This window comes from Phoenix dactylifera, chromosome 2 (assembly GCF_009389715.1).
Source record: "Phoenix dactylifera cultivar Barhee BC4 chromosome 2, palm_55x_up_171113_PBpolish2nd_filt_p, whole genome shotgun sequence".
NCBI classification, from domain to species: Eukaryota; Viridiplantae; Streptophyta; class Magnoliopsida; order Arecales; family Arecaceae; genus Phoenix; species Phoenix dactylifera.
Window position 1 is genome coordinate 21,963,912 of NC_052393.1, and position 20,759 is coordinate 21,984,670.

Sequence of the window (20,759 nt, forward strand, 5' to 3'; positions counted from 1 at the left end):
TTCAAAGCGATTGTAAGAATCATTTGGATAAATTCGTGACTGAATAAATTTTCAAAAATTATTATTACTTTGATATGATTTATAGCCCTACATACTTATATGATTCTCTATAGAAATATATAACATCTGTTACACTCTGGGTTCGGAGCGTGACAATAATATATCGCGACAACAATTGTTCCGACAACTTTGATACGTAAGGCCAACCATTCAGCTTACCGGGAGAGGGATGGGCTTGGAAGAGGGGAGAAAAGGGTTCGTTTGACCAAAAAAAAAAAAATCCTGTCTTCTCACATGGCTCTTGCCTTGATGTTTTGAAAGCTTAACCTTTGCTGAAAAGTTGTTAAAAAAAGAAAACACAGAGGTCCACCCCTAAGGGGAAAAATGCGTCAGGAGCTGATGGGTGATGGGCTGTGTACGTGCCCCTTCCTTTGCTATCTTGATGAACGGGACGCCATCCCGTTTCTTTGTGTCGACAGGGGGGTTGCGTCAGGGGTGCCCCCTTTCTCCCCTATTATTCATTATGTGCTCAGATGCATTGTCTAGAGCTCTACGACGAGCAGTGGCCTCTCAGGAGCTGGAGGTTTATAGACCGGTGGTGAGGGCTCCTCCGATTTCCCACTTGTTGTTTGCTGATGACTGTCTGCTCTTGGCCAGGTCGTCGGTGCAGTCGGCTCGGATCATCTGTGGGATTATTCGGGACTACTGTGCAGCATCAGGACAGCGGGTCAATCAGTCCAAGTCATCTATTATTTTCAGCCCAAAGACCAAAGTAGCTGTGAGGCGTTCGATAGTGGAGATCCTGGGGGTGGGAGAGCAGGAGGGCATGATGACATATCTAGGGGTCCCACTCTCCGGTCAGCGGTTGCGGCGGAGGGATTGTGCAGCTCTGGAGCTCAGTATCAGACGGAGACTCGAGGGGTGGCAGATGCGTACACTTTCGATGATGGGTAGGATCACTTTGGTTCGCTCAGTTCTTACCTCGGTCCCTATCTATCTACTTTCCAATACTATCATTCCAGTTACAGTCCTGAGATCCCTTGAGCAGCTGTTTAGGGACTTTATTTGGGGGAGGTGCAGTGGCAGAGGGGGAGTCCACTTGGTGGCTTGGGATGTTGTGTGCCAGCCGGCTAGATATGGAGGATTGGGGGTGCAGTCTTTGGTGGCCACGCGGGAGGCACTAGTTGCTAGACATGCAGTTAGATTTTTGCTTGAGCCCGAGGGTATGTGGTCTTCACTGATGAGGGCCAAATATGGTGCCTTGGTTCCTGGGGTGCGAGCTGGCCGTCACCATTCTCCGATTTGGAGGGAGATTTGCACTGAAGCTGGGGTGGTGCTTCCAGAGATTAGATGGATCATAGGCGATGGACGGTCTATTGATGTGCTGGAGGACAGTTGGGTGACCGAGATACCGATCTGCCGTATGCCGACCACGGTTGATGTGACGAGATTAGCTGGCTGCAGGGTTAGTGAGCTGCTGACACTAGAGGGGGCTCGATGGAGGGAGGAGATGGTCCGGGAGGTCTTTGGAGAGCGATTGGCGGAGTCGGTTCTGTCTATTCCGATTCCCACTGGTGGGGGGGGCGACAGGCTAGTATGGGTTCCGACGGGACGGACGCGGGTACGGGTCAGAGATCTCCGTGCATTGATTGGTAGGGAGCCAGCTCGTCAGATTGAGGGTGGCTGGATATGGAGGTTGCGGATTCATCCGCGAATGGCTTTATTCATCTGGAAGGTGGCCTGGGGCTGCCTTCCTACGAGGAGCTTGTTAGCCCGGCGTGGCATGGCGGTCTCTCAGTGCTGTGAGGAGTGTGCAGATAGTGAGGAGACGATCGAGCATGTCCTCCTGCAGTGCCCCAGAGCCAGAGAGATATGGAGGAGATCACCGGTCCTACTACCCGACTCGATAGTCTCTGCACAGGATATGATTCAGATGTTGAGAGCCTCCACGCTGAGTCCCCGATCTGTGGAGGTAGGGATTCTGGTGGCATACCTGTCCTATCACATCTGATTGGATAGGAATGCCGGCCTGTTTGAGGGGAGGAGGTCGCCCCCGAGGAGGGTGGTGGATAGAGCGACGCTATCTGCGAGGGAGGTTCTTGCGGCTACCATGCGATTTTCTTCTGGGATAGCCAGGGACATCTGGGGTACTCTCCACGCTGCTTCAGCGCCCCGGTTTGCCCTTATTTCTTGGGTACCCCCACCCCTTGGCTATCTTAAAAGTAAATTTCAATGGCAGTCGGTCAGTGGATGGTGTGGTTGGAGGGGTTGGATTTGTGGTTAGGGACCACCATGGCAGGTTGATAGCGGCAGGAGGGCGGCGTACGCCTGGACTCTCTGTGGTCGGAGTAGAGCTGCGGGCGGCTTGGGAGGGTATATCCTACGTGTGGCAGGTTCTTGGTGTGGAGCGGGTCTGCCTTGAGGGGGATTCATCTGTGGTTGTCGAGTGGCTCCGAGGGGCGGATCGGTTTGGGGATGGCCATCCCCTCATTAGAGAGGTACGTAGGATGGTATGGCTGATGGGCGACGTTCAGATAGGACATGTGTTCAGAGAGGCGAACAGGGCTGCAGACTGGGTCGCCTCTCATGCTGCCCGGCATTCCGGAGATTTTACTTGGACGTCTGATGATGATGTTCATCCTTACTTGTATCTTTTACTTTCCCGCGATTTAGCAGGTTGTACTCATGTTAGAGTTATATGAAATGAGTAGCCGTTTTACCAAAAAAAAAAAAAAAAAAGAAAAAAAATGCCATAGACTAGAGATCACTCTCCCCCCAAAGAATTACTGTTCTCATTGGAAATCACCCCTAATATCCTGAATGTACAAGAAGCGATGATTACATGAGCAGAACAAAAGTTCTTTGTATATAGCTGCTTCATTGTATCAGTAATCAAAGAATATCAATTGGCTATAAGGAAAAAAATTTTTCTGGTACTCCTACCTTGGTGGTTAACAAGAATAGGAAAAAAGAACCCAAAAAAGAAAAAAACTGAAACTTTGGCAGCGTGGCTCTTTATCTCTTCTACTCCTTCGGAGCATAATCCAAGGCGGAGAAGGGGGGAAGAATATATGTACACCAAGGATGTCGCCTTTGCACCTGTGGCAGTGTTGCAAATAATCACTGTTGAAACTGCATGAACCTTTTGGACCTCCATATGGACATAGAAGTTGGAGCTTTTAGTTTTGATTGGTTAACATTGTGGTTGGACCTGCTATCATGCTTTGTCTTTCTGTTCCTGCCCTAAGGTTTTCTGTTTGTATCCATACTTATGTCTCTCTAACAATTTCCCCTTCGTTTTTCTCTTTTTATCCATTTTACGCCTGTATCTTTCCTCCCTCTCCCTGTCTAAGATTCCCTGCCATTGAACTTCACCAGTTAAAGGCCACAACCATCTATCCACTGGATGCATGCCATCATCTGCTTCTTCGGCCAAATCTTCATCCATACTCTTCAGCAATGGAAAGCTGAAGTACTTCACCCACATATCCCTATGCTCAAGAGGGTGCTGTTCTCTAAGCTTCCCATTGATTGGGTCGAGGTAAACCATCCTTCTGGAACTGTGATAAGCCCAGACATTGACCAGGACTTCAAAAATCCGACAGTAGCAGTGCCTTTTCTGAGATTACAATGAGTGGAAACAAATGGCAGACAGGTATCAATAAGTATCAATCACCTAAACTCAAATATCATCATAAAAAACATTAATCTACCTCTAATGTTGAAGATCCTAGCACACATTCAGTGGTGCTGCTATTATTCTTATTCAAGCTATCAAGGGAATCGGCAAACATTCTGTAATTCAGTAGAAAAGGTGTCAAGCAAATGTTAATATTTGAAGTACAGCATTTCAAGTCATACTATAAAAACTTACCTGGAAAACATTACAAACTCTAAGAAGGAGGGTGTCGGCATCACCCAGCTGTGGAGAACAGACCACTGGCCGCCAGTAATAGGCATTGGGGGCAGGGCTTCCATGTCATCAGGTAGCCCATACATCCTTCTGAATGCATCCTCAAATGCAGCCCTATAAGAAAATGAAATAGCATTAAGCTTTGCAATCCATGTATGTAACTTCCAGACTGACATTAAAAATGATCATAACAGGTAGTTCTTCCTAACCTCCAAAAGATACTGGATAAGGAACATTTTTCTTTAAAAAAACATTTCATGTGCGGAATCTAACTGGAGAAGACAGCATTGGCACATATTCAGGAATCAGGATTGTACATGTTTGAACTATAAATAACAATCCTTGGTTTGAATATATACCTATACTAATAAAGCAGTATTTTGTGCATTAGGTAAATGCTGTAGTGACAATATGAAAATATATAAGATCTATTTCCTAGATTAATTTTACCCCATGTATAAGGGGAGGAAAAAAACAGAGAAACAAAATTGCAGGACTTGCATGCAATTATACCAGAATTCCTCCATCACAACATTTAGAAGATTGCCTCCGAGACTGCATTCATCTTTTAAACGCCATGGATTCTTTTCCGCCAAATTTTTACCGAAGGAAACCCATTGTGACCCTCATATCCAGGTCTACCAATGCACTATTGCTTATTGATAAGGCTTGGTGTTAGGTAGAAAGCCAGTCACTAAAATCTGTTTAATACAATTCCATGGAAGGTTTGGATGCTCATGAATGTGATGAACATAGATGATCTAAATAAAAGGTCATCTTCATCAGGTAACTACACTTTAAAGATTAATCTATAATTGCCTAGGAGTTATATATGTTGCATAAAACCTAAGATTGCAGGATGTTAACTGAAGATGAACATGCCATTTATGCCAAGATGTGCAACAACTTTATAGAGAAACATACAGAAAATGGCTGAGGTTAAAAGAGGAGGGCAAAGAAATGGGCACAATTAATCCTCTTTTGCTAAGATGGCAAGGCAAAGGAGATGCAGTGTACAAGTTACATTCGAAACCCAGAAAAAGTTGATAAAGATTAGATCAGTGACACATTGCTGAAGAATCGATTTCAAGTCAGGGACAGGTAATTCACAGATAATCGCAGAAGCCTTCCATTTCCAAAAAAAGCATTCATCCTTGTTGCTTCAGATGTCAATAAGTATAGCCAGTAAAATATTAACCTAATCAGATAAAAAAGGCAATGACTGGATATGAATCAAAGCTGCAGGTAAACTTAAAAACTGTAAAACAAAACCCCATCCTTAAGTAGATGCGTGTTGATTGGAACACTATATTGAGACAATTCTTACAAAAGAGGGGGAGGGGGTAAGCAAGTAAATCAAGCAAAATGTGGTAACTAACATCCAATTACATCATTGTGCATACGTACAAAGGGAAAAATATAGATATACATTTAAAAGTTCATCTCGGACCAACACTCAGATCCATTTTAAGTCCTAAATCAAGTATGGTACATACACGGTCTGAAAAATCAATTAAAAGAATAACATGCATGAAAAATAAGAAAAGGTAATAGGGCTTAAGACAGAGAAAGTGATGGGTAAATGATGACACGAAATTCCAGTCTGGAATATCATGCTCAAAATTCAGACAAATGGAAGTCGAGAAAAGATGGTAGGCTTTGTAAACAAACACCATATGAGCTCAGTAGAGTTAGCAAGTCCTCAAGGACTACATGGAAACTGATACTGTGAGTTGCCAAATTGGGGATGATTTTGATGGGAAAATTATAGACAGCAAGCAAAGTTCCGGTGCAATATAAATGCTTATAAAAACAAGCATTCGTATGCATACTTGATATATTTCAGCTATTAGTGGGATAAGTACAAAGCGGATAACATAATAGGACTAATAACTTAATTTGCCAAAGCCCTACTTTCAATGCATCATGATGAACGAATGGATTGCATACTTGATATATTTGCAGTAATATGATCAACGTAAATGTAATACCCGGCCCAAAATGAACCGGGCCGAGTCCATTTGACTGGCCCGGAAGCACACTTCAGCCCACAAAAGAAAAAAATGGATCAGCCGAAGCCCATTAGACCCAAGACCCACTTGGCCCAAGACTCATCAGGCCCAAAACCAGAAATCTAAAAAAAAGGAATTTTAAGCCCAGCACATGCAGTCCAGCACATGCTCTGCATATGCTGGAGGCGGACTTAAGGTGCACATGCACCACATGTGCTGAAGAGAAGACAAACACCCAATGGGGGTCATCTTCTCCATCAACTCTGGTAGGAGTCCGATGCCGAGAAAAGCTTTAATGCTGGATCTCGGCTCTCTTTTAGACCGCCCTAGCTTCCCATCAACCTCTCATCACAGATCTTAGGCCTCCTCACTTGAGTATTCCTTCTTCTCTCAGTCTTCAACGCCATCCACAATGTCCGTTCTTTGTGCCACCGCGAGATCTCGCCAAAACCAAGGTAACGACCTCTAATCTTCAAGTTGAATTTTGTGAAATTATTATTATCTTATTGCCTTATTTATCTAGTTAAAGTGTTCATTGTTTACTAAGCTGTCTAGCTCATTATTCGATATTTTATTGTTTTTACATATCCTAAGAACTAAGATGGCATGGGCATTTATTTCGGGAGACATTAAGTTTTTACAATTCTGGTCGATTTATTTTAGGATTTTATAAAAGTATGATGCAAGACTATTGGATATTCTTAGAATTTTGTGATGCATTAAGTTTGGATTTTAGTAATTTAAATTTTGGGCTCATTCGATTGATTATTTATTCCACTACTTGCTTTATAAAATTGTGATTGAAATGCCTGGAATGCTTATGGGGAGAGTTTCTTATAAGTATGCAGCGGTTGCCACGACCCCAGCTCGCGATTTCGGGTCGGAGGCATGACAGTAAATGTTGAACCCTAGTTATCTGAACCCCAAGTCCATGCTTTCAAAGATTCATCTTCTTCACTTTAGACTTGTGCCACATCAATGGAGCAGATTGTTTGTGGTAATTCTTGAAAATGAATAAATGTGCAACTATGGCATAAAAACCAATCATGACATAATATCATTTAGTACACATCACATTTTAAGACTTTGAAAGAAGGAAACATGTCAATATATGATGTGAAAAAAGGACAAATGTAAATAAATGCTTCCAATGGAAGCACAAACTACATTTAGATATTGTCACTTGAGGAACTTCATATTGTAAACCATACAAGCTCATGGAATAATTAGTAACATCAATGACTCAATTTACATTCTCCATTGATGTGAAATAGAAGATGGTAATAGCACAAAGGACTTGGTGATCATGAAACTCCAAATTCTAGAGAATATAATTCTGGATCTATGTATCATATTAAAATGCCATCAGGCAAAGGTCTCTTCAGGTTTAAGTTTTGTTCTATTTATCATCGAATCTCTGGTCTGACTCATTCAATAATTTGGATGCTATGCTTCCTCACACGATAACACACCTAGTGAAGGTCCACCTACACTCAAGGCATTAACATACTTGTTATCATTGTATGGTTGCCAATTTGTTGAGCTGGTAAAGTCATTGGGAGATGTTATCCAATGACCTGGATTCAAATCCCACCCACCCTTGGGTGACTGGGTGGGGGACCACCTCCCTTTTATCCAAAAAAAAAATAAAATCACTATCGCTTGCAACCAACTGAAAACATACTTCAAAATGAAATGACCTTCAAGAAGAACAACATACTAAGTCAATACTATTCGCAAACATATTCACAAAGACCCTTAAGATTGAACATTTTGAGTAATTCAGAACATTTTTAAGGCATAATTAAGTTTTCCGTAGTATAAGTTGCCAAATAAAATCAAAATATGCTGTCTTTGTTGGAACATTATACCTATACCCAAAAAATAAAATTTTAAGCAATTCAATGGAGGAGCACATGCCAACATGCCTCCATATTGCTAAAAAAAATCAGTTGAAACAATTTGAAAGGCAATATAAAGAACCTGGATAGCCTAATCAAAGCTTACAAGCATATAAATGGCACACCTAGAGAAGTCGAGCAATTATCTTTTTTGAAAGAAAAGACAGAAGATACCTGCAATGCCCATTATTTAAGCTGTCACACATTGACCAAAAGTCAATATCTTCCATTTCCACATCCTTCTGGTCAATATCCATCAGTGCCCAATAGTAGATGACATCTCCTTTATTTTCTGATTGTAGAGTCTTCTCTAGTACTTCTGCTGCTTTATCAGACAAGGAAACCTGTTTGACAAAAGGATGGAACATCAATCAACAAATTTCTAATCATTTAACTGGCTTTTGTTAAAGATCAAGTTAGGAGAAAACAAATGATAATAGAAAAGAGTTGCCCATTCCAAGGCCTGAAAAATTAAGGTATCAAGTGAGACAGCAGCAAGATTTCTAACAAAATTTGTACAACAAATATATAGGTATGCATATTGGTAGAATAAAATATTTTGGGCATATAAACAAGATGACAAAGTGTATAAATTTGAGGGTGTAAAGCCTTCATTCTTGTGAGAGAATGTCTCCAGATCTATAGAATTAGAGAACTTAATCTGTTATCATGCACCTTGTATAACAGCCTGAAGGTTCAGATATAGTACGAAGCTCAAAAATTGGTCATAAAGGCTACAAATACAAAAAGAAGAGAGAGGTTATGAAATGAATGAGAGAGGAGGAAATATTGGATGATGGTATGATATGTTAATCAATCTCTAATCCTTGTCGACAAAATATTTTGTTTGGACACAGTAACATGCTAACTAGCTCAATACACGATTGTGCATAGATTGATGTAGATCTTGACAACAATTTGTTTTGCTTTAACCTGTCTTACCATACTAAAATGGAATGTCAAATGTGTAAAAAAGCATGCACCTAATTCTTTTTCCCTTTAATGTGGAGAACTCATTTGTTTTTTTAATATTTCCAGAATACCAACCACAAGTAACCAACATATAGCATATGTACTATGTGGTATTCCAGCTACCTGCACATTGGAGCTGCTTTGTGGAAACTTATTTGCATACATGCTTGCTTCCTTATGTCGGATCTACAAGATAGGTCACAACTCATGAATGGGAACACATACTTTAGCTCACTACAGGCATCTAAAAAGGGATCACTTTGCATTTGCTCCATAGTTTGAAATGAGATGTTAGAGATATGGATAACCTTCCAATTTACATTTATTGCATTGTATTCATATGGATTCTTATATGTGAACTAAGTACTGTAATCCATATGTAACCACAGATATGATGTATAAATGCTGGTTATCACTGTTGCACTAATATACTCACTACAGTCTATTCTGTATACTGAGATTCATATTGAGAACACATAATTAAGCTCACTTCAAGTATCTAATAAGCACACTAATCTACATTTATTGTATCATCTTCATTTGGGATTCTTACATATAAGCAAGTATTCTAATCAATAAATAACCACCAACATGAAGTACATATATTGGTTATCACTATTGTACTAATACATTATTGCAGTACAATTTGCCCTAAGGATCAAGAATCATACTGTCTCTATTTGTTAACTAATGGAAAAATATTAACAGTTCAGATTGAGCTTCCATTGCATTTGGCACCAAACTATCAAAGTATTACAAATGTTTTAATGTAGCTTAATAACAAGAGTTCATCTATGGGATAAAAAATAAATTGATTTTTTCTTTTATTTACATATTTTGCTTCGATGATTGAATTTATAATATAGTTGACCAAATTGGTTTCAGGTTTAGTACATTTATAGCAAGCTTTTTGATTTCTAAATATTATTATTGTTGAAATATTGGTTATTGGTGATCTTCCCTTAAGAAAGCCCTAAATGTGCGCCAATCTAAATGGTGCGACCTATTAGTCCAACAGGAGTGACACAAACCATATTCATTGTGAGATTTCACCAAGGACTTGCTTAATATGCAAAGAAAAATGCTGCTAGCCTATTAGTAGACTACCTTCCAAGGTTTGCCGAACCGGCCGGTTCGGACCAACCGGTACGGTGGAGCCATGGAAACCGGTACGGGGCCGAACCCAGCCGGAGCCGGAGAAGAAGAAGATGAGAGAGAGAACAAAGAAGAGAGGGAGGGAGGAGAAACTTTCACTGCCCGCGGAGGGCCGGCGGAGGCGAAGGGGGGGTGGCGGAGCCCGCGGGGGGCGGAGGCCGAGGCCATGGCCACGTCCCCTATTTCTTTCAAAACAAGGGACATGGCCGCGGCCTCGGCCTCCGCCGCGTCCCGCCGTCCCCCCAGCCTCTGCCGCTCCCCCGACCTCTGCCACCCCCCGCGGCCCTTCGCGGGCGGCCTCTCCTTTCCTCCCTCCCTTCCTCACCGCTCGCTCTCTTGTTCTCTTCTTCTTTTCCGGCTCCGGCGGGAAGAGCTGGCCGGTTTGGTACTGATTTAAACCGATCCGAACCGGAACCGTACCGGCCTCGTAGGCGATCAGTACGCCTACCGGTACCAGTACGGTGAACCTTGCTACCTTCTATCAAAACATATTAAAAATATAAGAAAGGCATTATTGTTTGTATTTGTGTTATGGAGTTGCAGTATATTGGAAATAAAGTTCTTGATAACCTTGATTCGGGTTGGAAACTTCTCATATTTGGCGACAAGATCACTATCATGACTTTTCACATAAAAGGTTTACGTGGTTCACTACAATGTCTAATTTCCTAAAACAACAGTAAATAACAAATGAGGCAAATACATTGAAAAAATAATCTAATTTTCCTACTGTTTTGCATGGCACCATGCGGCCTGAGAGCACCAATGTCAAAAGACCAAAATAACATCTCTACCTCTACCATGCCTTGATAATCCACATCTCCTAAACCCTTGCATCAGCCATCTATAAGCACACACTTTATTAATAAACATAGCATGGTTCCATTTTGCTCTATTTGAGGTAAAGAATCATGAGATCTGCACCAATGAAAGTGGAAGTGCATTTACTTAGTTACATAGCTAACAAAAGATTATAATAATATATGATCACAGCCATCCATGCTTCCACCACATGTACCAGACGGGCCAACCACTTGCTTGAAAACTATGAATCAATTGTGTCCACTCAATAAATAATGAGCTTCACATGTGTTAAATTCCATAAAACTTGCATAAGAAATCAATGCGATTACTTCTTTGTACTAAAGAGAATCTTTTGTACATGTATCTAATTGGTGCCAGGATGACTTCTTTGCAATATAAAAATGTACTATTACTATTTTATCTTTCAAATAAAACACCAGTCCTACCAAAGTATATACAGATTTTTATTTTTTTTAAAAGAAAAGGAGAAACATCTAAGCATCAGCTGTATTACATATTTGAGCATAATAAATCACTAAATTACTGTTTGAGTGGATTAAGTTTAATTTCTGGATGCACTTCAAATTCAAACCCCACAAAAGAAAGAAAAAAAGAAAAAGAGTAAAAAGGAAAAGTTCATACATTCTAAGACAAATAAATTTCAATTAGAAAATTAGAGAACATTTTGTTATGTTACATAAATTTAAACATGATTTCAGTTATGACCCTGGTCTGCCTGTATAGTGGATAAAGAACAAAATCAAAGCAAATAAAGAAGATTTCAGACAAATGATTGCCAATAATAAACTTATGCCATCAAATTCTGATGCAATAAATTACTGACACTTACTCCAATATTATAAATCTAGACAGTATTTGAACAAAAGAATTAACTGCATTTCAAACTACATTACAGTACATACCTTCTTTCCAGCAGCCCGCCATGACTGGAAACCAATCCAGGGTAATTTGTGAACATTATCCACCCTATTTGCGACCGCAAACATGGCACCAAGCTCACAAAGAATATCTCTGTAGTATGTCTCATTTAAGATAGGAAGACGACTAACTGCATCCAGGTCATCTGCTCTTGATCTTTGGGCACTGCTTAACTGAAGCAAGCAGATCAGGCCATAAATATCAAAAGGGACACACGGTTGAATAACTTAGTAACCTAATAGTGCAATAGTTCCCACTAAAAATAATAAAAAAGAAAAAAATCTACTGACTAAATAAACAGATATATTAAATATAGTTGGACTAAACACTAAATATTAAATGTTTGGTAAAAGATATAATAATTCAATATTAATGATGGACCACCTAATTTAAAGATCCAAAATACTGAACATGAACAACACTGCAAAGCCTTAAACGAAAAATCATGTGTTTTTGGTAGTCCTTCATACAAGCACCAAATGGGTAGAAAGATGAAAGGGTTTAGTAGCACATTACTATGTTTTGCTATGACCTAATCATCAAAACCCATTGAATTCAAATCTACCCATGTTTTAAAATATCTCGATTCTCGATCATGATCAATAAAATGTATCTTCAGTTTATGTGTCTTATCGTACATTTGGGCACTCCAGTGCAATTGATACCAGCCATCTTTCTGGTCACTACACATGCAGGTTAAAGATCTCCAAAATATAATGATTTATGATTTTTGGCCATTTATAGAGGTGTAGATCAAACCCAACAGCGTGAATTTTCAATTTGAATTCCCATTATTTATTTTTGGAATAGTTAAATATTTTTACAAAAATTTAACTTCTATTGAGTAGTCTAACTCCATTAAATATACAAAATGGAAATAACTTTTGTGTTACATATATATGGAAAGAAGCTTCACAAAAAACATCAAGACAATTTAACACTAGATCTGCGAAACTCTACTTTTTAAGCATTAGATTAAAGATCAATGCTATCATGCTAAAACTAATCCGATTTATCAACATCAAGGTAATTTAAGATTAGATCTATGAAAATCCACATTTTTGAGTAGTAGAACAATGATTGAAGCCATCATGATAAATCTGATCTGATTTATCTTTCCCAAATGGGAAAAAAACATAAGCAGATGTAATATCTTTTGCAAATTTCATATCTTCAGTTTTTTTTTTTTTTTTTGTCTTTCCAAGGCATATCTATTTATCAATTCTAGAGGCCTTTCCTAGTAAATGGAGAAGATCTAAGAAGCAACTTGGCGAGGGTACAACGGATGGAGAATCTGCCTCAACCTTCCTTGAGTATGCAACTGCGAAGAAAAATTCCAAATTGACTTTAAAAAAAGTCCATATTGAACAAATCAAACTCAACACAATTAGGTAGTTTCACAGTCTGCCAAACTGACTAGAACCAATAGGTTTGGGCTGTACCAACTCGAGCTAGCAAGAACCATGTTGGTATGTCCGCTCAGGTTGGAGCAACTCGGGATGGTTCGGTCACCCATTCACTAATAAGAGAGGAGGCCACAAGATGACCTTCTCCTCTCTTTTCTTCCAAATGAGAGCTTTCAGTAATAGATTTTGAGGAAAAAACAGGGAAGCAGGACAATTTGTTGTTTTGAGCCCAAATCCAAGGTACAATCCCCTCTCTCCTCCTCATTTTTCTTTTTCTTAACTTCATTTTTATGCCTAAAATAAGCAAAAATAAAATCCAGGAAAATCATCTCAAAATTTTGCAATTTGGCATGATTTCATGATATGCTATAGATTTAAGGGTGATTTATGTATTGAAGAAGAAATCATGATTTTTCAGTGATCATGTAACTGTTTAGATTAAAAATATAATTTAGATCTAATAATAATAATAAAATACACATGTTCAAAAAATTTATAAAAAATGATGGCATGTTTGGGGGTATGCATGCTACTTGTTTTAATAGAAATTTGTTCGAATTTGGGCATAGTTATGGCTAAACCAAATCTAAGCCCAAATTCAAATAATTTTCAAAATTAGGTGGTAATTAAGACATACCCATGTGTTAAAAAAGTATATGTAGTATTGCTAGCAGCAAGGTGCACTGCTCTTTCCTCACATCTACCTAACCAACAACAACTACCCTTAACTAAGTTAAGAAAGGGATGCGTTTCCCCTGTCGGGCCCACTCGAACTAGTACCGGTCAGCGTACCGATGGAGACCCGGAACAGTTCGATACCGGTTCGGGCATACCGAATCGGTACCAAACCGATCTATAGGTTTTCTGCACATGGGCGTGCGTCTGCGCAGCTCCCAACACGCCCGCGCGGTTCTGGGCGCCCGAGCGCAGTTCCCCGCGAGACGTCGCGTGCGCAGGCACGTTTTTCCACATCCCTGCGAGCTGCCGCTCGCTCGCGAGTACCGGTGCAAACCGGTCCGATTCGCACCAATACACCTTTGTATTGCTCGGTTCCGGCCCCAAAGGGCCGAAACCATTTTCCACCATTGTACCGGATCGGTCCGGGACCAAACCGGTCCGGTACGGGCCGATTCAGCATACCATGGCTGATAGGATTCTATATTGATTTGAATTAAACTAATTTTAGATATTTTATAATTAAATATTAATATAGAAATAATATAGAAGCATTCCATTAAGTAATTCAACAATTTTTGCAATACAATGTAAATGTCTAATTTTAAAGTATTTAGTTGCTTAAAGAATTATTAAATCTACTAAAGTTCATGAAAAATATATTAATGAGTATTAGTAATTAGCACATATTTTTTTGGGACAACATACATATCTCTACATAATTTATAAATTATCAGATGTATTAAATGAAATAAAATTATAAAAATCATTAATCAATCTAAAAATATAAATTTTTAATAGATCCACTTTATTTGATTCATAATAATGAATGAGGTGGTTTATGACAAGTGTTCATCAAACTTGCACAAACAAATTCAAGACAGTGATACAAATCTAGGTTGTAAGAATGGTATAGTGATTTTGGGATGGCACCATTAAAGGTGAAAGTGGTGCAATGCATAGTGGAGGGACATGGGTGACAAGATTAAAGCAGCATCCGGTCGGTGGTTATCCCCATGTGGCTGCAAGTAAGAGAAGTCAACAAAAAGTCCGAAAATTAATAAAGAAGCATATTCTTGACTCTAGATATAGCAAGGAAAACAGTTCGGAGAAATAAGGAAAAATTGATTGTCGGGTTGTTGAGACACCATACAATTTTAGAATTCCAAGGGACCGTAGGCATAAATCCACATGATATGGAGGAGGCTCAAGTTTTGCTTGTCATTCGAGACATCCTGAATAATCATTGGTAAAGGGAGGAGGCTGTCAGCCACATGCATAATTTGGGTCCTTACAGTATGAGGTGGGTTCTAGATCCAAATCTGCTAGGCCAGATCTAAGCTAAATGAGGAGGCAGTTTGTGAGAAAGGTTGTGGGCGAAGGTAGCAACTAAATAATCTATATTTGGGGTTTTTACTAGCAAGAAGAGAAAGGAGCCCAAAGATATATCAGTAGGGACCACCATTCATGATTTAGATCCATATGCCTCCTCCAGTAAAGACTCAAAGCAGCAAAGAATTAATTCTATACTCCTCAATGATAGAAAAAAGGATATGTGGAGAGCTATTACTTCATGATTCCACTACAACCACATCCTTGTAAATATTGTAGATAACAGCTACTACCCTTCTACTATCAACTCATCTAGAAACTGATCAGGATGTTGATCCTCCTCGGTCCAAGGATATCCATAGTGCATTGCTTGATGAAAATGACGAGCCAAAAAGAAGGATAGCCTTGTACAAGAGCAAGTAGGAGATTTATGATGTGATATTGATGTGTGATGGTTGGACAGGACCCATGAGATGAAGAATACCATTTTTTTGATATCTTATGATACAAAGGCATTCTTTCATAAATCAATTGATCCTTTTGACAAGGTGCATGATGTCCCACGCATCCCGAGCTTGGTGGAGTAGGTAATTGCCCAGATAAGAGAGAAGCATGTCTTGCAAGTGGTTACTGATAATGTACGATGGTATAGTACAAGGCTGTCAGATATATTCTGATGATCATGATTCATGGATCTTCTGGACCACATGTGCTGCCTATTGCATAGACTTGATGTTAATGGAGACAGGCAGGATTCACAAGACGAAGCAGGTGATGGAGACAGCCCGAGCTATCACTACTACACATGAGTGTTCACTTTGATAAGGAAGCAAATGGGGGGGTTGGGGGGGGGGGGGGGGGGGGGGGGGGGGGGTGATATATTGAGTCCGGCAGTCACCTGCTTCTCCATGCACAAATTGCACTCTCTAGCCTTATTTGAAAGAAGACAAGCTTGCTTCACATATTCATAAGTGTTAGAGTGGAAAAAAGGTAGACATGCCTATGCTGGCATGGAAGGGAGTCATGTGGAGGGATCTGTGACAAGCCAGCAGTTTTAAGTGAGCTGAGAGAGTAGTTATGACAATCGCAACCCTATGTCAAGTGCATAGGATTGTGAATAGCAACAACAGGTAACCCCAGTTGGGCTTCTTGCATAAAAATATATGACTGCCAAGTGCAAGATCAAGCAGGTAGATCCTAAATATCTTAACTAGTATATTCACATCATTGAGAGATAGGATTACCTGATAGATAGAGAGCTGCACCTAGTAGGTAATCCGAATACAAGCCACAATGCTTGTTTATTTGTATAAAATATAATGATACAATCCTTTGTTTGCTAACGAAATCAGTTATATGTCCTGACAGCCTATTACCTCAACCCAAAGTACGAACATAGCATCCAATGAATGGACATAGACGACGAATTATTGATTGCCCTGCGCAATGTCATTTAGAAGATGGAGCCTGATAAGCTCATTGATGCCAAATGTCTAAAGGAGGTAGGCTAATTTAACAGGTGGGAAAATAACTTTGTCAATTCAAGCAGATATATGATGTTATATGTCATGTGTCTTTTAGTCTAAAGTTTTTACAAAGGGCCTTAATCTTAGTGAGAAGGCAATTGTGCGTAAAGACGTTATGATCCAAGTATCTTTGGACACCAACTTTAATTGGTTCAAGTTTTATAATAAGTCATTACTAATATCCAATTTACTGGATTGCATTTGCATTTGAATTGTGGTTACATTTAGGGATTTCATATAAAAATCTCAAGACATTAGCAATATGAATCCTGTCAGGTGATCTCCTCCAGTAGCTGTGAGCGCAACTGGCCAACCTTTTCCTTAATATATAGCAAATAGAGGAACTGTGTAACATAGAAGAGATTGCATGACTTGGTATACATGCACTACAGTCTACAGCTTAGATTGAAGTGCATCATCCATTAGGAGTTGAAGTGTGATGACACACTTCATAATGACTTTGCATATAATGACGAGGATCCATAATTGGTTGACTTGAAGGCTAGCAACAGCATCAAGAGTTTGATGAGTCTGAATCATTCCTTCAACTTGCTAGTGTCATAGCAAAGGAGGCTTGGATAAGTTCAAAGAGGCAAAGCCACACATGCCACACAACTAGCTGATGCCCAGCAGTAGGAGCATCCATGGAGGTCAGGTGGAGCCAATCAAGATCGCAAGGTTCTATGCCTAATATATCCATCTAGAGATATGACAAAGAGATGCTAAGGACAGGCCATCATGGCTCATTGTCCAGTAAGGTAGGAACAAGTTCCAAAACATTGAAAAGGGAATGGAAAGAAAGCTGCAGATCCACCATAGAGGGTTGGCGAGGAGACTGTTTACTTGGATTTTGAGACCACTGCATCCTTGGATGACCAGTTGCCCAGATCATCTTGTGATGATACTAAAAATTGTCAAGGAGGTAAAGATGAACATGGGGGTGTATACGACAGCCATCTAATTTGACTCGATTCACTAATGAGTCACATTGTCCTTATGCCATGCAAGATACAATCCACGACACACGTTGTGAGGCCTGCAAGGATGCCATATTATATAGGAGATGGGCCTTTTGAGGTGATTCAGGGCAAGATGCTGCTGCAGCTCATGACAGCACACAAAGTAGGGTCCTTGCATGTACCTAGATCTTTATCATACACTGGATCCTATTCTGCACAACCAGAGTATGACCCATAAACATATCTATTGACTAAGCCATCATATTGGAGTAGCTACTATCCTCCACAGCCTCAACCAGATTATAGGTTGGATCTTGCTGCCGAGATCTTCTACCCTCGGAAGGGAGTGGGATAGCGAACACAACATCAGAGAGAGGACCAGTAACAAGGTGTCAAACATGGAGGCTCAAATTATTGAATGCAGGATTGGGCATGGTACATGGGCTGGAGTCATGTTTAAAGCCCCGAGTATGGACAAGATCCCAATGTCTATGAACAACATAGACACCACGAGAAGTTAGAGACAGGTATGTATTTTGTAATTCAAATCAATTTGGCATATATATTTCAAGCTCAAAAATATGCATTGTATGTGTTGGATTATTGATAAATCTATGTTTAATTATTATAAATACATCCATTAAGTAATCATATAGTCCCTTGAGATCAATATGGAATAAAATAATATTTAAAAATACTTAAAATCATAATTTAAAGATCTATAAATATTAAAATAATCTAAAAAAACCAAAAAATCGAAAAACAAAAGGGCAAAAAACAGCGAACTAGTATGGTATACGTCTGCGTAATGTGTCGGCATGGTTCAACTCGATACAATACTGCATTGGTACCTGCAATCACCAGTATCGAGATTGCATACCTTGGGTAATTTAGTAATTACTTGAGAATGCATAACAAAGCCTTAAGGTACATGTTATTTAATTCTTTCGTTATATGGTCCCCACATATCACACTTCTAATAAAGTCCTATAACAATCACTAATGTGATTTAGGTCCAGGAGAGGGCAATACCTATAAAAAAGTGTCAAACGTGTTAAAATTAATAAATCAAAAAAATTTAATTCCTACGTCCCCAAATAGTAGAAGACTAAGTATCAAAACAAAAAATAGGAAAAAAACTGCTTGCAATATGCATATCAATTAAATGTCTACAATAAGCATACCGACATGTGCAAGCACATAAATGGTTACAAAGGTCAATACAGGGGCAGAATGACACTACATGAGCTAAGAGGGGGAAGCAACAAGCTATAAAAAAAGAAAGCAACAATAATGGCAGAGTACAAGAAAAGGAGACTCAACTCTCAAGTTAGGAATTATTACATCAACTAGATGACAACATCAAACAGACAGAAGATACAAAATTCTACATCCGGGCATGAAAGAATAATGAAAGGTCAATATAGGGGCAGAATGACACTACATGAGCTAAAAGGGGGAAGCAACAAGCTATAAAAAAGAAACAACAATAATGGCAGAGTACAAGAAAAGGAATCTCAACTCTAAAGTCAGGATTTATTACATCAACTAGATGACAACATCAAACGGATAAAAGATAGAAAATTCGACAATAGGGCATGAAAGAATCATTAGATTAACGATAAAAGTTTAAAACAAAAAATGGTGGTCAGAAGTAGCAGAAAAATTGGTTTCTGACTATTATACTAACTTATAGCAAGAAATCAAAGAATTGCTATATGAATAAGTGGAATAACTGATAGATGGGAAGTTATTTAAGCTAACAAAGCTTACAAGAGTTATTCCACGGTATATAGAACCGCGATGCAAAAACGGCCATGCCCCCTCTCCGTTGTAGATCTCATAAATACACAATGGCCGCCCAGTCCGTTCTAGTTCACCTTCATCACGTTCATTTGCTTCAAATTTCAGCTTTTCAGCTTTCCGAGCATTGCGGTATACATCCTCCCATGATCCCAAAGTTCTCTCCATCCTTTCCTCAAGCTATAGATTAACAAAAAAAAAATCATTTCAGCAATGATGATTCAACAAAATATCAAACATAGAAATGCCGATAACCAGCTTACCTCCTGTATCTCTCGTCTCTCTATGTCATCAGATATTTCCATTTCACTTACAATATCCCAATCTAACTGAGTTGGGAAGTCCTCAGTGTGAGCCTCATTTTCAACTCTAGATCTGTTATCCATATGATTTTTAGCATATTGTTCCTCAAGCAAATATACAATGCTGGATCTTTCTCTTGGAAGATAACCTTCAGTTTGCACATGATAATTGCTTTCTTCCTCATCCCCCATAAAAAGGTCCCATAACCAAGAGGTTTGCCGGGTTGGAGAAAAGGAATGTGGGAGCATTACATCTGATGGAAACTGGAGTACATTTTCAAGAAGCTTTGCATAACCAGCAATGCAATCTGATGCTTGCATGTTCATAGAAAGTTCTCTGGCATTATATGCAGCATGATAAGCTAAAGAAGACAACTTCTTATCTTTTATTAAATGTGAAAAAGCTGTAGCCAATGATTCTGGATCACTAGGATGAAAAATAAAGCCATGGGTCTGATCAACAACCTGCAGTACATATAGTGTCTTAATAAGGAAAAGTGATCAAGAATGCTTAGAAAAAATGAAACCAGTAGCTGATTCAGAATTAAGCTCACATATTTCTTTATTGTAGTCAGATCAGGGGCAACAATGGGAATTCCAAATGACATGGCTCGCAACAGCAGTGGAGGAAAGCTCTGTTCCTCTTCAAAAGACCCATAAAGTACAGAGTCAGCCATCCATAGCAAGTTGTTCACATCATGATCCATACCATATTGCCTCACAGAACCTTCTGGAAATCCCAAATGAGTAGCAATTTCCTGTCCCAACAATAACAAAGATCAGTCCACTAATACATAGTATAACTCCACAAGAAAAGACCTTAAGGCCAATATTCTCAAGTCCGACAACAGTCAACGTTTTGACGTTAGAACATATCCAATCTGAAATGTACATGCGAGATCAAACTGTGAAGAATGCAACCCAAAAAAAAAAAACATATATCATCAAGAATTAACTGCTCAAAAAATCCGTGAGTCATGTATTAATACTTATACTGAGATAATCCAACAGGAATCCTGATAATCCAAGCAGCATGACAAGAGAGTCTGTAATATGACTA

At 39.4% G+C, this 20,759-nt stretch overlaps 1 protein-coding gene across 1 annotated transcript in view; it reads right to left on the minus strand.

Moving 5' to 3' along the window:
- Nucleotides 1-2,768: 2,768 nt before the first annotated feature.
- LOC103716998 overlaps nucleotides 2,769-20,759 on the minus strand; it is a 46,619-nt gene continuing 28,628 nt past the window's right edge. Inside the window, exons 7-14 of the mRNA XM_008805221.4 lie at nucleotides 20,254-20,457; nucleotides 19,661-20,164; nucleotides 19,368-19,577; nucleotides 11,681-11,869; nucleotides 8,001-8,170; nucleotides 3,875-4,027; nucleotides 3,714-3,795; nucleotides 2,769-3,619 (exon numbers count right to left, since the gene is read on the minus strand). Coding sequence (XP_008803443.1) covers nucleotides 3,218-3,619; nucleotides 3,714-3,795; nucleotides 3,875-4,027; nucleotides 8,001-8,170; nucleotides 11,681-11,869; nucleotides 19,368-19,577; nucleotides 19,661-20,164; nucleotides 20,254-20,457 — 1,914 coding nt within the window. The 3' untranslated portion in view covers nucleotides 2,769-3,217. The remainder of the gene's footprint in view (nucleotides 3,620-3,713; nucleotides 3,796-3,874; nucleotides 4,028-8,000; nucleotides 8,171-11,680; nucleotides 11,870-19,367; nucleotides 19,578-19,660; nucleotides 20,165-20,253; nucleotides 20,458-20,759) is intronic.